Source organism: Trifolium pratense, linkage group LG7 (assembly GCF_020283565.1).
Source record: "Trifolium pratense cultivar HEN17-A07 linkage group LG7, ARS_RC_1.1, whole genome shotgun sequence".
In the NCBI taxonomy this organism is placed as follows: domain Eukaryota; kingdom Viridiplantae; phylum Streptophyta; class Magnoliopsida; order Fabales; family Fabaceae; genus Trifolium; species Trifolium pratense.
The window spans coordinates 33571418-33591412 of NC_060065.1; the positions used below are offsets into that span (position 1 = coordinate 33571418).

General features: G+C 34.3%; 3 protein-coding genes, 1 long non-coding RNA gene and 1 pseudogene across 4 annotated transcripts; all 5 read left to right on the forward strand.

Moving 5' to 3' along the window:
* The first annotated feature begins 181 nt into the window (after nt 1–181).
* LOC123896295 lies at nt 182–620 on the forward strand. The gene is made up of 2 exons (XM_045946707.1): nt 182–280; nt 363–620. Exons 1-2 carry the CDS (start codon nt 182–184, stop codon nt 618–620), a joined length of 357 nt encoding a protein of 118 aa, XP_045802663.1.
* An 874-nt stretch (nt 621–1494) lies between these two features.
* Nucleotides 1495–7610, forward strand: LOC123896296 (annotated as a pseudogene).
* A 402-nt stretch (nt 7611–8012) lies between these two features.
* On the forward strand, nt 8013–9336 carry LOC123899722. Its single transcript, XR_006805722.1, has 3 exons — nt 8013–8093; nt 8856–8945; nt 9045–9336. It is a non-coding gene; the product is annotated as an uncharacterized LOC123899722 (long non-coding RNA).
* A 2052-nt stretch (nt 9337–11388) lies between these two features.
* Nucleotides 11389–13231, forward strand: LOC123896298 (probable WRKY transcription factor 14). Its single transcript, XM_045946708.1, has 3 exons — nt 11389–12239; nt 12367–12483; nt 12646–13231. The coding sequence occupies exons 1-3, from the start codon at nt 11389–11391 to the stop codon at nt 13229–13231; spliced, it is 1554 nt and encodes a 517-aa protein (XP_045802664.1).
* A 6189-nt stretch (nt 13232–19420) lies between these two features.
* Nucleotides 19421–19789, forward strand: LOC123896299 (stigma-specific STIG1-like protein 1). Its single transcript, XM_045946709.1, has one exon. It carries the CDS (start codon nt 19421–19423, stop codon nt 19787–19789), a length of 369 nt encoding a protein of 122 aa, XP_045802665.1.
* Nucleotides 19790–19995: the final 206 nt, after the last annotated feature.

Sequence of the window (19995 nt, forward strand, 5' to 3'; positions counted from 1 at the left end):
ACACCACTGAATAGAAAACTATTGTATTTACAAATTTATTATATTTTATGGTTTTATGATAATATACAACACTTTTTTTTCAAGCAAGTCATTTTCTTTATTTATATATATTAGGCAAGATGAAATGGATGCTCATTCTGACAATATTGAAGACCAAATTGATGCAATCCATGCTGATGAGATGGTTTACAGTCCAGATCTGCAAGTTGAATGTAGTGAAAGGATACAGAGCTGGCAGATAGTAGTTTCAAGAGCTATTTGGAGTGGCAAAAAAGTATTGGTATTTACTACATCCTTCATACTTTATAATTAGCACTAATTACATTCATATTACTTACTTTATTACTTATCTATATTGATAGCATATCCCAAGACATATTGTAAAGAATTGTTTGCGTGAAGATCAACAAGAAATTACTTTGGTCAATCAAGATAAAGATCTGATTTATCATTGTAATTTATTGTCATATAATCGCGATTATATGAGGCGGACTTACATCGAACAAGAATTCTATGATTTTGTACAAGACGCAGAGCTCGGTATTGGAGACACACTTTGTTTCACTGTCTCAGTTCCACCTGACTTCATTGAGGCTACGGTCATCAAGCGCGAAGTTTAACCTTTGTAATGCATAATTTATATTCATATTATCTAATTCCAATATTATTAAAATGTGGTAGTTAATACCATTGTTGTAATATTGATGACCAAGTTGTTTTGTTTGTCTCATTTTGGTTTCATTTTCATTACTGAACCTTTGTTGTATGTTATTAGCCTTCTAATTTTGTGGTATGCATCAATGTATGTTATGGAATTTGTATTTATATTAATGTTGGTATTATAGATTTTAGCAAGTTTCAACTTAAAAATCGAAAGCAAAATAGCTCTATGTCTACCAAGCCAAAGCCAAAGCCAAAACTTCAATTTTATTTTGTAACATTTAGATGATAATGCAATATCATGATTTCACTATATATACAAATGACAGTTATATATGAGTGCATGATATGCATATATTTTATGTAATGTAAATTTACAGATTCATATAGGTCAAATATCCTATATGAAAAATTCCTTTTCATATTACATTTTGATACAATCAATATCTATGATAGTCTAATAAATAATCTTTTCAATTTATTACCTTTTAGGTGTAATATTAGCATTGAAAATGACAACTCTAATTTGGTCTCTCAAATATTTTACTTTGATAGAGACAATACCATGGAAACACATGCTAATGTTAGTATATTACTTTAACACATTGATAACATTTGTTTTATTCATTGACAAATCACTTTCAAACAAATCACATACAAACAAAGTTTATGACACAAATAAGTTGACCAACATTTGTTCCTTTTATTTGTCTCAAAGTAGTCATAAAAAAATATTTTTTCGTTGGTTCTATGATGCAAACAAAAGTTATCTTTTCATTACACTATGAATTGTTAACAAAAAACTAAAAGGAACCACCCATTGTTGGGAAAACTATGGAGTTTTCTCAAGCTAAACTAGCAAGATTCAGTAGAAAGCAACAACTAAAGAAGCAAGCAAAGAATAACAATGTCTCATCTTCAGGTTTATGTATTTATATACTACCATATTTCTTATTTCATAATTTCAACAAAAAAGATACAAATGGTTTCATTATTCATCAAGTTATTGAATGATACACATTTGTTTTTTTGAATAGAAAATGTTAGACCAATGGATGCAACCCAAAGAAAGAATTCAAGGTTTGATGGAATGAGCTCAATAACACAAGATTCAATGGAAAGATCTTATTCAAATTTAGGTATGTATACCTTTCAATCAAACCTTCTATTTAATATTAAATTTATTTAATAGTTGTTTAACTAAAATATTCAAATATAGAGAATGTTCAACCAATGGACATAAGTCCCAACTACAATATTGTTTGCAACACTCCAATTGCTAAGAGGAAAGCAGATAGGATTCCTCTATCACCTTTGAATCCAGGTATGTATTGAAGTTTTTCTAATATATATGTTTGATGTTTGTATATATATATATATATATATATATATATATATATATATATATATGTCCTTTATAATAATTTGATGAAAAATAAAACCAATACATAAGGTGAAGTATATTTATTATTTTAGTTGTGATTGATTGAATAAACAGGTTCTATTCTCACAACAAATTCATCTCAAAACGTGAATTCAACCATACCATCTAAAAGAATCCGAACTCCAAATCCTAAGTACTTTTCTCCTACGTCATGTTTCTTTAATTCTCTCACCGAGGATTCAGTCATTACCTCAAAATCAAGACAACCAAGTCAATATCAAAAAGGTTAGAATACAAAACTAGATTTATTTATATGTTCTAAACATAACTATGTTTGTTATTCCTAATAAAATAGTTATTGTGTCAGGATCCACTTCGGCTTCTAATAATAAAGTGAACAATTCAGCTTACTCTGAGGTTATCAATCCAACTTTCAAAAGTTCGGATGGAAAATACTCCAGGAAATTTCCACTACACTCTAAATATATCGGTGTTCAAAGATTGGATTTTGAGGATGACACACAAGGTATGTAATTTTAAAACATTTTTATTTGTTTATACAAGATTAAAATTTTAGTCAATGCTATTATAAACTGACATTATCTTAACTTCCAAAGCAGGTTCTTCTGTTGACGTGGATAATAATGTTGATCATTTCAAATCAACTTGCTATGCAGCTTCTGAAATCGAGCGTATGTATTTAACCTCCTTTAAGTATTTTTATAAAACGTTACAATATGAGAAACTATACTAATATAAATGTCTTTCTTAAAAACATGTAGCTATCCTTAATTTTGGACTTCCTGAATTTACATGCACAAAGTGCTTTGCTGAAATGTGGTATGAGGAAAGATCAGAAAAAACAAGAAATGGTCTTCAAATTGAATTTTCCATGTGTTGCCAAAAAGGAGAAGTTAAGTTGCCTCTTTTAAAGAAACCTCCGAAACTATTGATGGATTTAATTAGTGGTCAAGATCGTAGGAGCAGACATTTTAAGGATAACATTAGAGCTTACAATAGCATGTTTGCATTTACTTCCATGGGTGGTCAAATAAATGATAAAATCAACGATGGCTTAGGACCTCCGCAATTTATATTAGGTGGTCAAAATTACCATAGAATTGGTTCTCTGTTACCTGAGGTAGGAATGACTCCGAAGTTTGCACAGTTGTATGTGTATGATACGGAGAACGAAGTAAATAACAGAGCTGCATGTTTTAGGTAATTCTTTATAATTTTTTATAATGTTGTCCACTTTGATTCTTTACAAATTTGCAGTCGCAAACGTATATGTATCATACTAATATAAGCACATTATGAAAAAAAAATTAGGTCTGATAAGAAACAAAAAGATCCCATTGATCGCACTTTAGTTAAAGACCTTCAGCATATGGTAGATAATTACAATGGTCTTGCCCAAGCTTATAGGAGAGTCAGAGATGCACTACAAAATGGCAGTGAATGTCAACTATCTCTAAGATTATATCGAAACCGTGAAAAAGATTCAAGAATGCATAATATTCCTACGGCTGATGAGGTGGCAGGTTTGATTGTAGGAGATTTTGATGATTCTGATATTGGAAGAGATGTAATTGTCAATGAAAGGAAATATGGATTGACAAGGATTCATGAAACTCATGTGTTGTTCTTGCCTCTTCAATATCCTTTACTCTTTCCACGTGGTGAAAATGGTTGGGAACCAGATATTCCACGTTTTTTTACAGAAGAAGTATCAAAGGAAAAAAAGAGAGAGAGAGTTTCAATTAGAGAATTTATTGCTTTTCGACTTCAAGATAGAAAAGTTGAATTTGGCAACATTCTTTATGGTAAAAGGTTGTTTCAACAGTTTGTTGTTGATTGTTACACCATGTTAGAAGCCCAACGCCTGTCATTCATAAGAGAAAACCAATCCAAAATCCGTAATGATGTTCTTAGTGGTCTACAAGAAGCTGTTGATAGAGGTGATGTAGATGCGTCTTTAGTAGGGAAGCGTGTTATTATTCCTGATTCTTTCACCGGAGGTCCAAGATATATGTTCAATAATTGTCAAGATGCTATGGGAATTTGTAAGAGGTTTGGTTATCCTGATCTATTCATCACAGTTACATGTAATGCAAATTGGCCAGAAATACGCGACTTCATTCGTCCTAAAGGTTTTCAACCATCTGATCGACCTGATATCGTCTGTAGAGTGTTCAAGATGAAGTTAGATCAAATGTTGATTGACTTCAAAAAAAATCAGATATTCGGCAAGGTCATAGGAGGTAAATATTCTGGAAGTTTAATTAAAAACATTTATATACGATCGTTGTTAGATTACGTTGTTTCATTTTCATAATGATTGATTTTTAAGATCTTATTGTTATTATGTATTATGATAGGCATGTATACCGTTGAGTTCCAAAAGAGAGGACTACCACATGCACATATGTTATTGTGGTTAGATGGTGAACATAAGATAACTTCTGGTGCTGATATTGACAAGTTAATCTCTGCTGAAATTCCTCATCCTAAATTATATCCAAAACTCCATGCTGTGGTTACTTCATATATGATTCATGGTCCATGTGGCAAATCTAATCTCAGTTCTCCTTGCATGAATGGCACGCTTCAATGCTCAAAATTCTTTCCAAAGAAATATAAATCATCCACAAGTATTGATGAGGATGGATATCCGTCGTACAGGAGACGTGATACCGGAGTAGTTGTAGAAAAGAGTGGAGTGAAGCTGGACAATGGCTTTGTTGTTCCCTACAATCCATTTCTTTTGATGAAGTATCAGGCTCATATTAATGTTGAAGCTTGCAATAAGTCCAATGCCATCAAGTACTTATTTAAATATGTTAATAAAGGTCATGACCGGTCAAATATTGAGATTTCAAATGGCAAAAGGGTTGCAAAGAACACTGAATGTGTTGATGAAATAAAAAAATATTATGAGTGTCGATATTTATCTCCGTCTGAAGCTGTTTGGAGACTATTTAAATTTGACATTCATCAAAAATTTCCAGCTGTTATTAGATTGTCTATTCATTTAGAAAATCAACAATGTGTCAAGTTTGATGATAACAGTAAACTTCATAATGTCGTGAGTTACCATGAAATGATCGACACAATGTTTCTTGCTTGGTTTAATGCAAATACTCAGTATGAGGAAGGCCGTGATCTGACTTATGCAGAATTTCCTTCAAAGTTTGTTTTTCATCCTAGAGATCACCGTTGGGAACCAAGGAAGAAGGGTTTTAGCATCGGAAGACTTTCATATGTGCCTGTTGGAGCGGGTGAACTGTATTACTTGAGAGTTTTGTTGACAAAAGTCAGGGGTTGCACAAGTTATGAAAGTATCAAAACGGTGAACGGAAAATTATGCAAAACATTTCAAGAGGCATGCAGTGAACTGGGCCTTTTAAAAGATGATCAGGAATTCAAAGATGGACTTATCGAAGCTTACGAAACAGCTATAGGTGGTCAGATGAGAAGGTTGTTTGTTAGATTATTGAACATGAATACAATGAGTAATCCATACGATGTTTGGCTCTCTACTTGGCATTTATTAGCCGATGGTATACTTTACAGTAAAAGAAGAGAACTAAATCTTCCAGGTATTAATTTGTTTATTATCTGTATTACCCTGTTTATGATATTTTCTATCAATTTAATTTACGTCTTATAAAATTTATATTTTGTTGTAGAATTGCAATTAAGTGATGAAGAGTTGCAAAATCTCTGTCTCATTGAGATTCAAAAATTGTTGCTTTTAAATGGAAGAACATTAAGTGATTACAAGACCATGCCTGTACCAGTAGATGGAGATGTCAATAATTTTGAAAATAGACTCATAGCAGAGGAACTGAGCTACAATAGAGATGAATTAGGTGTTCTGCATGCAAGTTTAGTTGAGCAATTAACTGAAGAGCAACTTTCTGTCTATCAAAAGATCATGACTTCTGTTTTGTCTGAAACCGGTGAGTTTTACTTTTTGTACGGATATGGAGGTACCGGGAAGACTTTCTTATGGAGGACACTATCAGCTGCCTTAAGATCTCAAGGTAAAATTGTGCTTAATGTTGCTTCCAGCGGAATTGCTTCACTGTTGCTTCCTAATGGAAAAACCGCTCATTCAACTTTTTGTATCCCATTAGAAATAAATGATAAATCTACTTGCAATGTTAAACAAGATTGTCATAGAGCCAATTTGTTGAGAGCAGCAAGTCTAATCATATGGGACGAAGCTCCCATGATGAATCGATATTGTTTTGAAGCATTTGATCGTACAATGAGGGATTTGATGTCGAAGGTAGATAAGGACTTGAACACTAAGCCATTCGGTGGAAAGGTTGTTGTTTTAGGTGGAGACTTTAGACAAATCTTGCCTGTAATTAGGAGAGGTACAAGAGGAGATGTTGTGAATAAAACATTGTGCTCATCAAAATTATGGAAGCATTGCAATGTTTTAGAGTTGACAAAAAATATGAGGCTGAAAGGTGATTCCGCGGACAAGTCACAATCTGAGCTTAAAGAATTTGCTGATTGGATTTTGAAAATTGGAGATGGACTCATAGATTCAGATGAAAATGGAGAGGCCCAAATTCAAATTCCCGAAGATTTGTGTAATTTAGAAGTCGATGACCCGTTGCTTTCTTTGGTTAATTTTGTTTATCCAGATGTTGTAACCAATTATGGGCAACCAGCTTATTTTGAAGATCAAGCAATACTTGCTCCGACTTTAGAAGTTGTTGAAGATGTAAATGATTATGTGTTGTCTCTGATTCCCGGTGAAGAAAAAACCTATTTTAGTTGTGATACACCGTGCAAATCTGATGAAGATTATGAAGTTCAAAGCGATTGGTTTACATCAGAATTTTTGAATGACATTAAATGTTCCGGGATACCTAATCATCGCTTGACACTAAAAGTTGGTGTTCCTATTATGTTGTTGCGAAATATTGATCAAGCTGGCGGACTTTGTAATGGTACTAGACTACAAGTTAGGGATTTGGGGAAGAATATTATAAAAGCAACGTTTATCAATGGAAAACATGCCGGTGAAACTGTTTTTCTTCCAAGAATGGACTTGATACCTACTGATTCAGGTCTGCCTTTCAAGTTTGGCCGCCGTCAATTTCCTATAAGCTTGTGTTTTGCAATGTCAATCAACAAAAGCCAAGGACAGTCTATGTCAAAGGTCGGACTTTATTTACCTCGGCCGGTTTTTACACATGGTCAGCTCTATGTAGCCATTTCTAGAGTTACAACCAAGAAAGGATTGAAGATGCTTATTTTAGATGAAGATGGAAAGCCTTGCACCACCACTCTAAATGTGGTATTTCCTGAGATTTTTGAATCCTTGCATAACATAGTTAGTTGATGGAACCAACAAAAGGTAATTACATGATAATTTAATTTTCATATCATACCAATAAATGATTTTTTATATTCATTTATATTTATTCTAACATATTTCCATATGTACTTGCAGGTTTATAACATAATTAATGACTTATATTTTGACTCTCTCATGAGGAAGTGTCCATCTCTTATGGTCAATGTAATGTCATGTGTCTAATTTATTTATTGCAACTTTTGGGACAAATATCAGGATTTTTATTCTCAACATGTTTTGCACTTAAAGTCTTCATTTGTAAGGATTAATATGTGTTTAAGTAGATTAATTGTTTTACTTTGACTTAGCATATGTTTAAGGATGATTGCCTTATTTTGATGCAAACAATTAAGAGCTTAATTTACATTGATATCTTATTATTATTATTATTATTATTATTATTATTATTATTATTATTATTATTATTATTGTATTTGTTGTACCAATAATTACTTTATATGACAACCTTTGCCACTGCTATTTATTTTGGGCCACTAACAAATAATAGGCCCAATCCAAATTGACCCAAATAAGGGAGTCCATACCCAAAATTTCCTTGGCTATTTTTGGATTGTGAAGTTGCAGCTAGGGTTGACAGGAGCAACAAGGAGCAATTGGAGCAGTCAGCCATATTGGGAGTTCAACCAGCAGCAGAATTGAGACAAGGTAAGTGACTTATGTTTTCTATATTTCGAAGCTCTTCTTAAACCCATGATGAACTTCAAATTCTAATCTTTTTATAACACAACTTCTATAATATATATCAAAGCTATTTGCATAGAAACATTGCAACATTAATTAAAATATGAAGCTCAATGTTGTGTTATTGCTTGCTGATATACATAATACACTCACTATCATTTTGCATTTTTTAGTTATTTATTTTATAATGTGAATTCATTAGCAGATTGCGTCAATGAATTGGAAGAGGTATTATGATGCTTAATACTTTTTGGATGTGTTTTCAGATCTACAAAAACACATAAAAATAAATGAAGCTAGAATTTATGATGTTAAATAGCATCATTATACTATTGTTGTGAAAATAATATTTAGAACAAAGTAATTGTTTATATATTGCTGTTTTGGATTCATCTTGGTAGACATAGGTTCTGTTTTGGATGTGTTTTCAGATCTACAAAAACACATAAAAATAAATGAAGCTAGAATTGTGAGTGAACTTTAGCATGGATTATATGATATTGGGATGTTCTTTGCAATCTAAGTACATTAATTTTCGGTTAGAAATAAAAACTTCTTAATACAACAATTTCTTTTAGAATGATTATCAGATTTTGTGAGTCAATTGGATTCAACATTGTAGCAGAGCTGCAATAATAGTCACTTCTTAATACAACATTTATATTCACTTTCAATTTCTTTTATGAATATCATATAATAATCATATGTTTCCGATATGTATACCAGATGAATTTGATTCAAGATGACGGTATTGAACTCGAAAGGTATTGGGAAATAAACATCAGTCAACAGCATGTAGATCAAAGAGCATTCTTGGTAAGAATATAGTATTTGTGTTTTAATATTCTTGATATAAGTTATAATTGCTTAGCTTTGTAAAATTGTATTTTGATTTTGTATGTTTCCACTATTCAGCATTTTCCTACAATAATAAGTAAGGCTTTCTTAACACCGCAACAACGACGCATTAGTATGGTTCTTCAGAACACAAATATTTCCGTTGATTGTGAAATTCGAATGGCCGCAAGAAATCAACATGAGAGGTACATATCTGTAGGTTTTAATACATTTCTAAATGTTGCTAACATACAACCTGGCTCAAGATGTCGCTTCACTTTAGAGGATCCACCTCAAGTCTTGAATGTTGTTGTCATGGATCAACAACAGTAATTGTATTATGTCAAATAAACTTATCATGGCTAATGTGTTGTAGTTGATTATGTTATTAAGTTAAACCTTTGATTTAAACAATGCTATGTATTGGTTTAATGTTGTTTTTTGGTTTTTAGTTAAAGTTTAAAATATATAAACAATTATATTTATTGATTTTGTTAGGGTATTTAACATAGGTCTAAATATTATATTAAATAAGCTATGTCATTATTCAATCATACCAGCTATAGTCGCCCCGTGCATTGCACGGGTACGTATACTAGTTAACCTACAATCGAATAGTGACTATAGGAAACCCATTTCCAAAAAATATAGTTTTGTGACACAAATGCAAATTATACCCCATAGAACGCATGATTCAAGACAAGCTGCAGGAAATGGTCATTAACCCATATCTCTATTTTGTTTGAAAAAAGAAGTGAATTTGCTTTGACTTTTCGACAAGAATTCTTGAAAATAATCCTTGAAAACACGAGGAAAGAAACCGAAAAATCGGGAGAAAAATAAAAGCATTTATTTTAGGCAATAATGCTTGCACCACCAGTTTAATCTGGTTCGGAGGTAAGTTCTGACATCAAATGATTTCAACACCCTCCCGATCGCAGTTGCGGGGATCGACCCGTGATCCTCCCTGCCAAGTTCAGCGTCATTCACCACTTAAATTTTCTTAATATTGGAAATGCTCTTAGAGTTACTACAAACTTCATTAAATTTGTGCATTTAAATTATGAAACAAAAAATAAATGTTTGTGACACAAATGGAAATTATGCACCTAGAATGCATGATTCAAGACAAACTGCAGTAAATGGTCATTGACCCATATCTCTATTTTGTTTGGAAAAAAAAGTGAGTTTTCTTTGACCTTTCGACAAGAATTCCTGAAAAATAATCCTTGAAAACACGAGGAAAAAGAAATTGAAAATTGGGAGGAAAATTCATTTTTAGGCAAAAAACAAAATCACCTTTTTTGTTTTTCAAAAAAATAAAAATCACAATTGTCTTTGGAAATTAGAAAAACCAATGACCATTATATTTTCCATAAAAAAAAAAAAAAAAGGTTTCATATTTTTGCTTTCTTCACCCTTAGCCTATTAAACTCATTTAAATATTTTCATTGGAGATACTCTTAGGGTTACCATAAATCTTATTTAATCTATTCATTAAATTATGAAACTGATCTTTTGAAATGAAACAAAAAGTATAAGTTTTTTGTTTTTTTTTTTTGATAAGCAAAAAAAAAAAAGTATAGTTTTTTGTGATACTAATGGAAATTATGCCCCGTAGAACGCACGGTTCAAGACAAACTGCAATAAATGGCCATTGCCCCATATATGTATTTTGTTTTTTAAAAAAAAGTGAGTTTTCTTTGACCTTTTGACAATAACTCTAGAAAATAATCCTTGAAAACATGAGGAAAAAGAAACTGAAAAAACAGGGAGCAAAAAAATCATTTATTTTAAGCAAGAGAAAAAAAACGAGTTGAGATCCTCTCCATTTTTTATGTTTTCCATTTCTTCCATTACCAAAGTTTTTAAATATTTTGGGGTGTATAAATGACATTTGGACCCACTTGATGTCACATTTTTGCATTTATATTCCCAAAACTATATAATAATGGAGGAAATGGAAAGAATTGGAAATGGAGAGGATCCTAACTCAAAAAAAACCACCTTTGTATTTTCCAAAAAAAAAACAATCACCTATACAGTTGTCTTTGGAAATTAGAAAAATCAACTATATTTATATTTTTCATAAAAACAAAAACAGTAAATAATTTGAACAATTACAATTATCTTTGGAAATTGGAAATATTAATCAACTTTGTATTTTTCATTAAGAAGAAAATCATTTTCCTTCCATATAAATCATATGCTCTCTGACTCTCTCGTTCACCCTTGTGTCTCTGCTTGTCTTCATCAATAGCTTAACATTGTTCCTTTGGTTCACCAAAAAAGTTAAAATTGTTTCTTTGTCTTTAGTTTCACCATCTCCCTTGATTCTTTGCACGCTCTAGCCATCTACTTCAATCGGGCAAAAATAGAACCTCTTGACACTCTTTTCATCAACTATACAAAAACACACACAATGGACAATGTTGATTGGGACCTCTCTTCTATTGTGCGTAGTTGTAAATCTAACACCTTTGCTAATCCTCCCCCATTTTGTGAAACTCCACCTCAAAACCTAACCACCACCATCACCACCACCACCAATAGTATTGTATCCCCCGTAAACATCACACCATTAAGCTTTGATGATTCTATTTTTAACCAAGAAAATAGCTCAGTTGCAAATACACAAACAATGGATAATGATTGGGATCTCACTTATATTGTGCGTAGCTGCAAAGCTACCACCTTTACAAATCCTTCTACCTTTTGTGAAACTCCACCTCAAAACCTAACCGCAACCATCACCGCCACAACCACTAATAGTCGTGTATCCCCTATAAACACCACACCATCTTGTTTTGTTGATATTACATCTAGCCAAGAAAATAGTTCAATTTCTTTTACCCCACTTAAACCAAATGACTCCATAGATCTAAATAAATTGAGGGCTAGTTTCAACTCCACAACCCATATCCCCACCGCCACCAGTATCCCAATCACCTTTACCAGCACAACCTCAATCCATATCACCCCCAATACCATCACTAACAATAACACTAGTGTTCATGTACCCAATGAAAATTCTACCTCTTTTGATTTTTCCACACTCATCAACCAACATCAAATGCAACCAAGTGAGTTTATTGAGAAAGATAGTTTTATATCCATATTCAATCCCACCACCTCTATCCTCACCCTCGGAACTACTATGACCACATCTGCCATCACTCCTCCCACCACCTTCACTACCCCAACAACCACTATCAACACCCATACCATCACTCCTACACATCGCCAACAACCAAAACGTCAATCAAGAAAACGGTAAAGGAATTATTCTTATTATTTAATATAATTTAGTTAAACGCTGATTTTATTATGTCGAAATTATTCAAACATGTTTACTTAACTCTTTGTGAAGTAAAATCATCTTACCTTTCTTTTCTTACAGAAAAAATAAAAATCTTGTGACATCGGTGTGCCATGTGAAGGTGGATAAACTTTCAGAAGATCAGTGGCAATGGAGAAAATATGGACAAAAACCCGTTAAAGGGTCACCACATTCAAGGTTTTCACAAATTCAAAACTCTACCTTTCACATATTTTTCTTTTATTTCACCATTAAAAACAATAATATTGTTGCTTAATACACACACCCACACGTAGGATTTTTAATCGTGATACATGAATGTTTGTAAGTGATTTTAGTTATTACATTACGATTTTTCAGGAACTACTACAAATGCAGCGGTTCCAAAGATTGTCCAGCTAGAAAACAAATTGAAAAAAGCAAAATCGAAGAGAACACTTATGTTGTAACATATCGAGGAAAGCACAATCACCAAAAACCAGAAGTTAAACAAAACTCTAATATTGGGACCTCTCGGAACAACTCATCAGAGGTTAGATTACCCATTGTCAGACAAGCTGGATCATCCCAAATATTCAAAAACTTGAGTTCTCCTAATGTGGGGATGGTGCGGTTTGATCAGTCGGAGAGTAACATTGCTCAAGTTCTCGACGTTCATTCAAAAATTGAACTTAACGAGAGTCAATCACATGTTGTCGGAGAAGCAGGATCGTCCCAAAATGTTCAAAAAATAGATACACATAACATGATGGTGTTACAACGTGATGAGCTAGAGAGAAGCAATGCTCAGAATTTTCTTGGTGAATTAGAAATACCTTATTCTGAAACAAATTTTATTGAAAACAATAATGACGATGATGACATCTTGATACCAAATATGTCAGTTATGTCAAAAGATTTCCTACTAGACTTCAATCACCTCAATGGTGGTTATGTATTACCTTAGTTAGATCTAACCCCAAGAGATTTCTTGGTTTGAGCCGATTTAGTTTCGAATTGAACCTTAAATGTTATGTGATTCAATTGTTTTTCTAGTTAGTGCAATATTGCACCAAATAAAGATGATTAAACACTTACTTTACTCATTATTAATAATATTTATTTTAAGTCGTTGAATTATAATATGATTTATTCATTTTTAAGGTGGAATTTATAGCCACTAGGAGAATATTTATTTTAAGACTGATAACAACCAGAATTATAGAGAAAAGGCTTTTGCAAGTAAACTTGCGATTTTCATTAATTTACAAAGGAAAATACAATCTGCAAATGTATCAGAGCAGTTTGCTCTCTCAGAAGATAACTTCTTCTGGCCAAATAACTTCCTAATAACTTCCAACATAAAATAAAAAATAACAAACATCAAACTTAAATACAATCCACAACCAATAACTAACTTTTTAAAATTCAAACTAACACACTAATATTATATTATTTATTTATTTATTTTAATTTTTTGTTTCTCCTTTGATAAACCCTCCAAATGACGGGTTTACCCTTCTCTTTAGTCTGTGCGCTATCATTGCCGCCGCCAAGAGAAACAGCCTTGTCCTCAAGGCTGAAGGAAGGAAATTGACCAATGATGAAGTCTTGATCTTCCCAGGTAGCTTCCTCAATAGGCTTGTTCTTCCAATGGATAAGAACTTGAGAAATAGATATGCCATGTCGGATCACTGTCCGTTGTTCTAAAGCTGTCTCTGGTTCCCATATAGAATCTTCACTAGCCTCCAAACTAGCAGGAAGAGTTGAATGAACTACAGCATCACCAACAACTTTCTTAAGCAAGGACACATGGAAAACAGGATGGATTCGAGATGTAGGAGGTAACTCCAACCTGTAAGCAACAGCCCCAACACGTTCAATCACCTTAAACGGACCAAAATACCTCGGAGACAGCTTGGGACAAATTCTAGCCGCAACAGATTGTTGTACATGAGGTCTCAACTTCAAGAAAACCAAATCACCCACTTCAAAAGAACGTTCTTTACGATGTCTATCTGCCTGTGTCTTCATTCGGTCACTAGCACGGGATAGATGATGCTTCAGTTGTCGCAAGCATTCATCACGATCAGCCAAGTCACGTTGAACAGCTTCCACTTTAATTTCGCCCGGTAAATAATTAGTGATAACCGGAGGGGAACGACCATACACCACTTCAAACGGAGTTGTACCTGTAGAAGCATGAAAAGTAGTATTGTACCAATATTCCGCCCAAGGAAGCCACATGGCCCAAGTCTTAGGCTGATCAACAATAAAACAACGAAGAAAAGTCTCTAAGCAACGGTTAACTACTTCTGTCTGACCATCAGTCTGAGGATGGTATGCAGTGCTGAACTTCAAGAATGTACCTTGCTGTTTAAAGAGTTCCTGCCAGAAATTACTAACAAAGATGGGATCTCTGTCACTCACAATAGATTCCGGAATTCCATGAAGTCGAACAACTTCTTTGGTGAAAGTTTCAGCCAAAGATCTTGCAGAATAGGGACGCTTAAGAAGGATAAAATGGGCATATTTTGACAGTCTGTCTACCACTACGAAAATAGCTTCGAACCCTTTGGATTTTGGAAGGCCAGTAATGAAATCCATGGAAATATCTGCCCATACCTGATTTGGTATTGGAAGTGGCTGGAGCAGACCACCGGGTGTGGAAGTTGCATACTTGTTGCATTGACAGACAGTACAATTTTGCACAAAGGTTTGGATATCCTTTTTCATACCCTTCCAATACAAATTAGCAGCCAAACGACGATAAGTGCGATAAAACCCGGAATGCCCACCATGAGGAGTACTGTGAAATTCCTTGAGAATGGTAGGAATGAAAATAGATGAAGCAGACATAACTAATCTGTCTTGATACAAAAGAACCTCATTTTGAAGTATAAACCCAGATTTTGTTATTTCCCCCTTTTTTAAGGCTGAAATGATTCCCTGTAATGTTGGATCCTGCTGCACTTCTGCATGTACAGTCTTAAAATCTAGCCATTCGGGGCGGAAAATCATAGAATTAAGTGCTAACTTGTCATCTGAATCCGTAAGGACAACCATGGAATTGTTCGGGGAAACATCAAACTGACGCGACAATGCATCTGCACCCTTGTTCTCAAGACCAGGTTTATAGACTACATCAAATTGATATCCCAAAAGCTTAGCCACCCAATTTTGTTGATCCATTGTGGTTACACGTTGCTGCATTAATTGCTTCAAACTCTTTTGATCGGTGCACACCGTGAATTTGTTTCCTATTAGATATGGACGCCAATGTTGGATTGCAAGAACCACATCCATCAATTCTTTTTCATATGCTGATTTGTTCAAATTACGATCACTGAGTCCCTTGCTGAAAAACGCAATAGGCTTCTTATCTTGTATTAAGATCGCACCCAGCCCATTACCAGATGCATCACTCTCAATGAAAAATTCTTTGGTGAAGTCAGGCAATGCTAATACAGGGGCTGAAGTGACCTTGTGCTTAAGGTCCTCGAAAGCTGCTTGTTCCTTGACTCCCCACTTAAAACCTTCTTTCTTAGTCAAATCGGTCAACGGTCTTGCAATCTTACCATAGTCACGAATGAACTTTCTGTAATACCCAGTCAAACCCAAAAATCCGCGGACACCCTTGACATTCTTTGGCACAGGCCATTCTAACACACTGCTGATTTTAGATGGATCCATTGAGATCCCTTCATGAGAGATCACGTGACCCAAATACTCAACCGACAATTTGCCAAATGAACATTTCTTTTTATTAGCCACCAACTGTTGTTCAGCCAACACACTTAAAACTGAATTCAAATGTAGAATATGATCTTGCCAAGTCATACTATACACCAAAATGTCGTCAAAAAATACTAAAACATACCTCCGCAACATTGGTTTGAAGACTTTATTCATTAATGCTTGAAAGGTGGATGGAGCATTCGTTAAGCCAAAAGGCATCACCAAAAATTCATAATGTCCCTCGTGAGTACGAAAAGCTGTTTTATGAATATCTTCTTCTCGCATTCGTACTTGATGGTAACCAGACTTTAGATCAATTTTGGAAAAATATTGCGCACCATGTAACTCATCCAATAACTCATCAATGACTGGAATAGGGAATTTATCTGGAATAGTTACCTTATTCAAAGCACGGTAATCTACACACATCCGCCAAGAGTCATCCTTCTTCTTGACAAGAATAACCGGACTTGAAAACGCACTCTGGCTAGGTCTGATCACACCGGACAGCAACATTTCTTTCACTTGTTTTTCGATTTCTGTTTTGTGGTGATGAGGGTAACGATATGGTCGAACATTAACTGGTCCCTGACCGTTCAGCAAGTGTATAGCATGCTCTTGCTGTCGACCAGGAGGCAATCCCTGTGGTTCTTTGAAAATATTATCAAAATTGTCCAGTACTGACTTCATTTCAGACTGTTGATTTGGTGTCACCATACCCTGTTGAACATCACAATGCAACTGATCAAAGTGATTTTCATCAACATAGTTCTGTAATGGAGTGCACTCCCTAGTATGAATCCCTCTGATCTCAATCCATTCACCCTGGTAGTCGAAACGCATTTTTTTCTCGGTCCAATCGATGTACGTGCATCCAATTTGTGTCAGCCATGCCATCCCCAGTACTAGATCATAACCGCCCAAATCAAAAAGCACAACATCTATCTCCCACTTAACCCCTTGAACAAAAATAATAACACCGTGGCACTCTCCTAAAGTCGGAGCCACATGTCCGTCACCCAATCTGATATCCCTCGCAGGAGTTTCGGTAATTCGCAAACCCAAAGCCAAAGCTAGATGCCTTGACATGAAATTTTTGTTTGCTCCACTGTCAACCAACATCAGCACCGGTATTGTCCCCACTGTCCCTTGCAACCTGATGCACTGAAGCATATCTTGATAATATTCAGTTTGTTTATCAAAAGTCAACACATGTTCAAAAGTCAGCACATTCAATTGCAATTCTTTTGCCCCTGTTTCCACATCCTCATCATTCAACACTCTTACTTCATTTTCATCTTCGGAATCATTCTCAAGTACCATAACACGCAGATTTTTATCCGGACATTGATGGCGAGGATGATACGGACCTCCGCATTTGAAACAGAGTCCTTTTTGACGACGATCGGCAATTTCCTGTGAAGACATATTCCTCACATTTCTGTCACGCCAATTTCCAGTGTTGGTAGTGTGTGTTTTATTTTGTCCAACACTAAACATTCCACGCGGACCACCTATGGATTTTCCTCCAACGTTTCCTCCCGGAAGATCGCGATTATCTTTGTTATTACGAGCCATACCCCAATCACCATGTCTACCTTCATTCTGTGTGACAACCTTGTTACCAAAAACGTGTCTGGACAGTGAACCATGTGACCTTCGCGATGTCCAATCTCTTCGTCCCTCCTCCAATTCACGTTCTACTGCTCTTGCCACGTTCATTAACTTCGCTCTTGACATGGGCCCCATAACGATCATGCTGCGAACCTTTCCTCGGATTTTGTCCTTCAAACCATGAACGAAATAACCCAAATATTGATCATTGGGTAGTTTGGGCAGTTGTGCTACTAACCTCTCAAAATCTTCAATGTATTCTTCGATCGTTCCTTCCTGTTGAAGCGCAGAAAGTTGTTCGAATACATTCCCATCACTAACACCACCATATCTTTCAAGAAGTGCATCTTTCAAATTTTCCCATGTCAATGTTTCATTCTCCTCCAACAGTCCTTTAAAACAATGAATTGTAGGACCGTCCATACATAATTGTGCTAAATTCACTTTGATTTCTGGTCTAGTATTTTGCACATTGAAATAAACTTCCGCCCTTGCAATCCAACCAGCGGGATCATCACCATTAAACATCGGTAATTCAACCTTTTTAACAGATAGGCGAAATTCATCCCAGGCTTCATCGTGTAATTCAGGATTTTTCTTTTTGGTACCAACTGACTCATAATTGTGCGATGATTCTTCCCCATTCTTCTCCTTATTCGAATTCAATAAAGAGATGATCTTCTCCTGGTTCTCCTTATTTTGATTCTGCATTTCATGTAAAGAAACCTCCAAAGTAGTCATTTTCTCTTCAAGTGCAGCCACTTTGGCCTCCATCTTTTTCGATGGCATCCGGCAGGTCGGACCAAATTGATAACAACCAGAATTATAGAGAAAAGGCTTTTGCAAGTAAACTTGCGATTTTCATTAATTTACAAAGGAAAATACAATCTGCAAATGTATCAGAGCAGTTTGCTCTCTCAGAAGATAACTTCTTCTGGCCAAATAACTTCCTAATAACTTCCAACATAAAATAAAAAATAACAAACATCAAACTTAAATACAATCCACAACCAATAACTAACTTTTTAAAATTCAAACTAACACACTAATATTATATTATTTATTTATTTATTTTAATTTTTTGTTTCTCCTTTGATAAACCCTCCAAATGACGGGTTTACCCTTCTCTTTAGTCTGTGCGCTATCAAAGACGAAGAAAAAAAAATACTTGAAAATCAAAAGTGTGGTGTTGTTATACAAATTGATTTGTAGTACTTGATTGACCTAAAAAAGTCAAACTCCTATATCTGTCTAAGCATAGGAGTATATTCTATATATAAATTATTTTCTATAATCACATAGGTCAAACAGTGTTTTGGTGGTTCTGTACCCATTTTATGGTTTCCGCAGACTTACTTGGTTTATTACCTGCGACCTGGCTTAACATGCTCCTATTCTTTGTCATAAGGTTTTGAAATGTTAATTAGGTTATACTTATACATGCAATTAACAATTTAAAACCTTATTTGAATTTCCTTCTCATTTTCAACTTATCAAGTATTTCTTGCCAAACAAGCCTAACTTGGTTTAAATAATCAATTCAACCAAACACTGATTTAGACTACTCCACTATCTCTAATATTATCTCATGCATGAAATTGCAAACTATATGAAATATCCATGAACCTCCCTTCTCCTATAAATATCACCATATCTATATTCTTCTCATCATTCAAAACATATCCATCAATTACTACTACTTTTAATCATATATTTTCCAACTTTTTTTTACCTCTCATAGCTAATAATACAAACACAAAAAATGAATTCCATTAAGACCCTTTTCCTTGTATCCTTTCTAACTATGGCTTTGGCTATTACACTATCATCAGCTACATCTTCTGAAATGGAAGAACCAAACTCTTCTCATCAAGGAACAAGCCACTTCTTTCTTTCGCGAAAACAAAACAGAGTCTCTCTTACATGTGACAAATACCCCAAAGTTTGTCTTGTCAAAGGTAGCGCCGGCCCTGATTGCTGCAACAACAAATGTGTTAATTTTACCAGAGATATGTTTAATTGTGGGAGGTGTGGAAAGAAATGTAGTTTTCCAAAGATATGTTGTGATGGTAAATGTGTGAATCCTAGGAGTAATGAGAAACATTGTGGGAAATGTGGTAACAAGTGTGACAATAGAGGTTCTTGTGTTTATGGGATGTGCAGCTATGCCTAGACTTTGAAATTACTGGATTAAGAGGAGTATATATACTAGTGGGACAAATAATGCAGCCATTACTAAAATTTATTTGATTTTAATTTAAATTTTGATTAATTGGTGACATGGTGTAATAATAAATAATGCTACTTTATTGCTATTTTGTTTTTGTTTGGTTCTGTAATTAATAAAGCAAAAAATGTAATTGATTGGTTATGAATAAA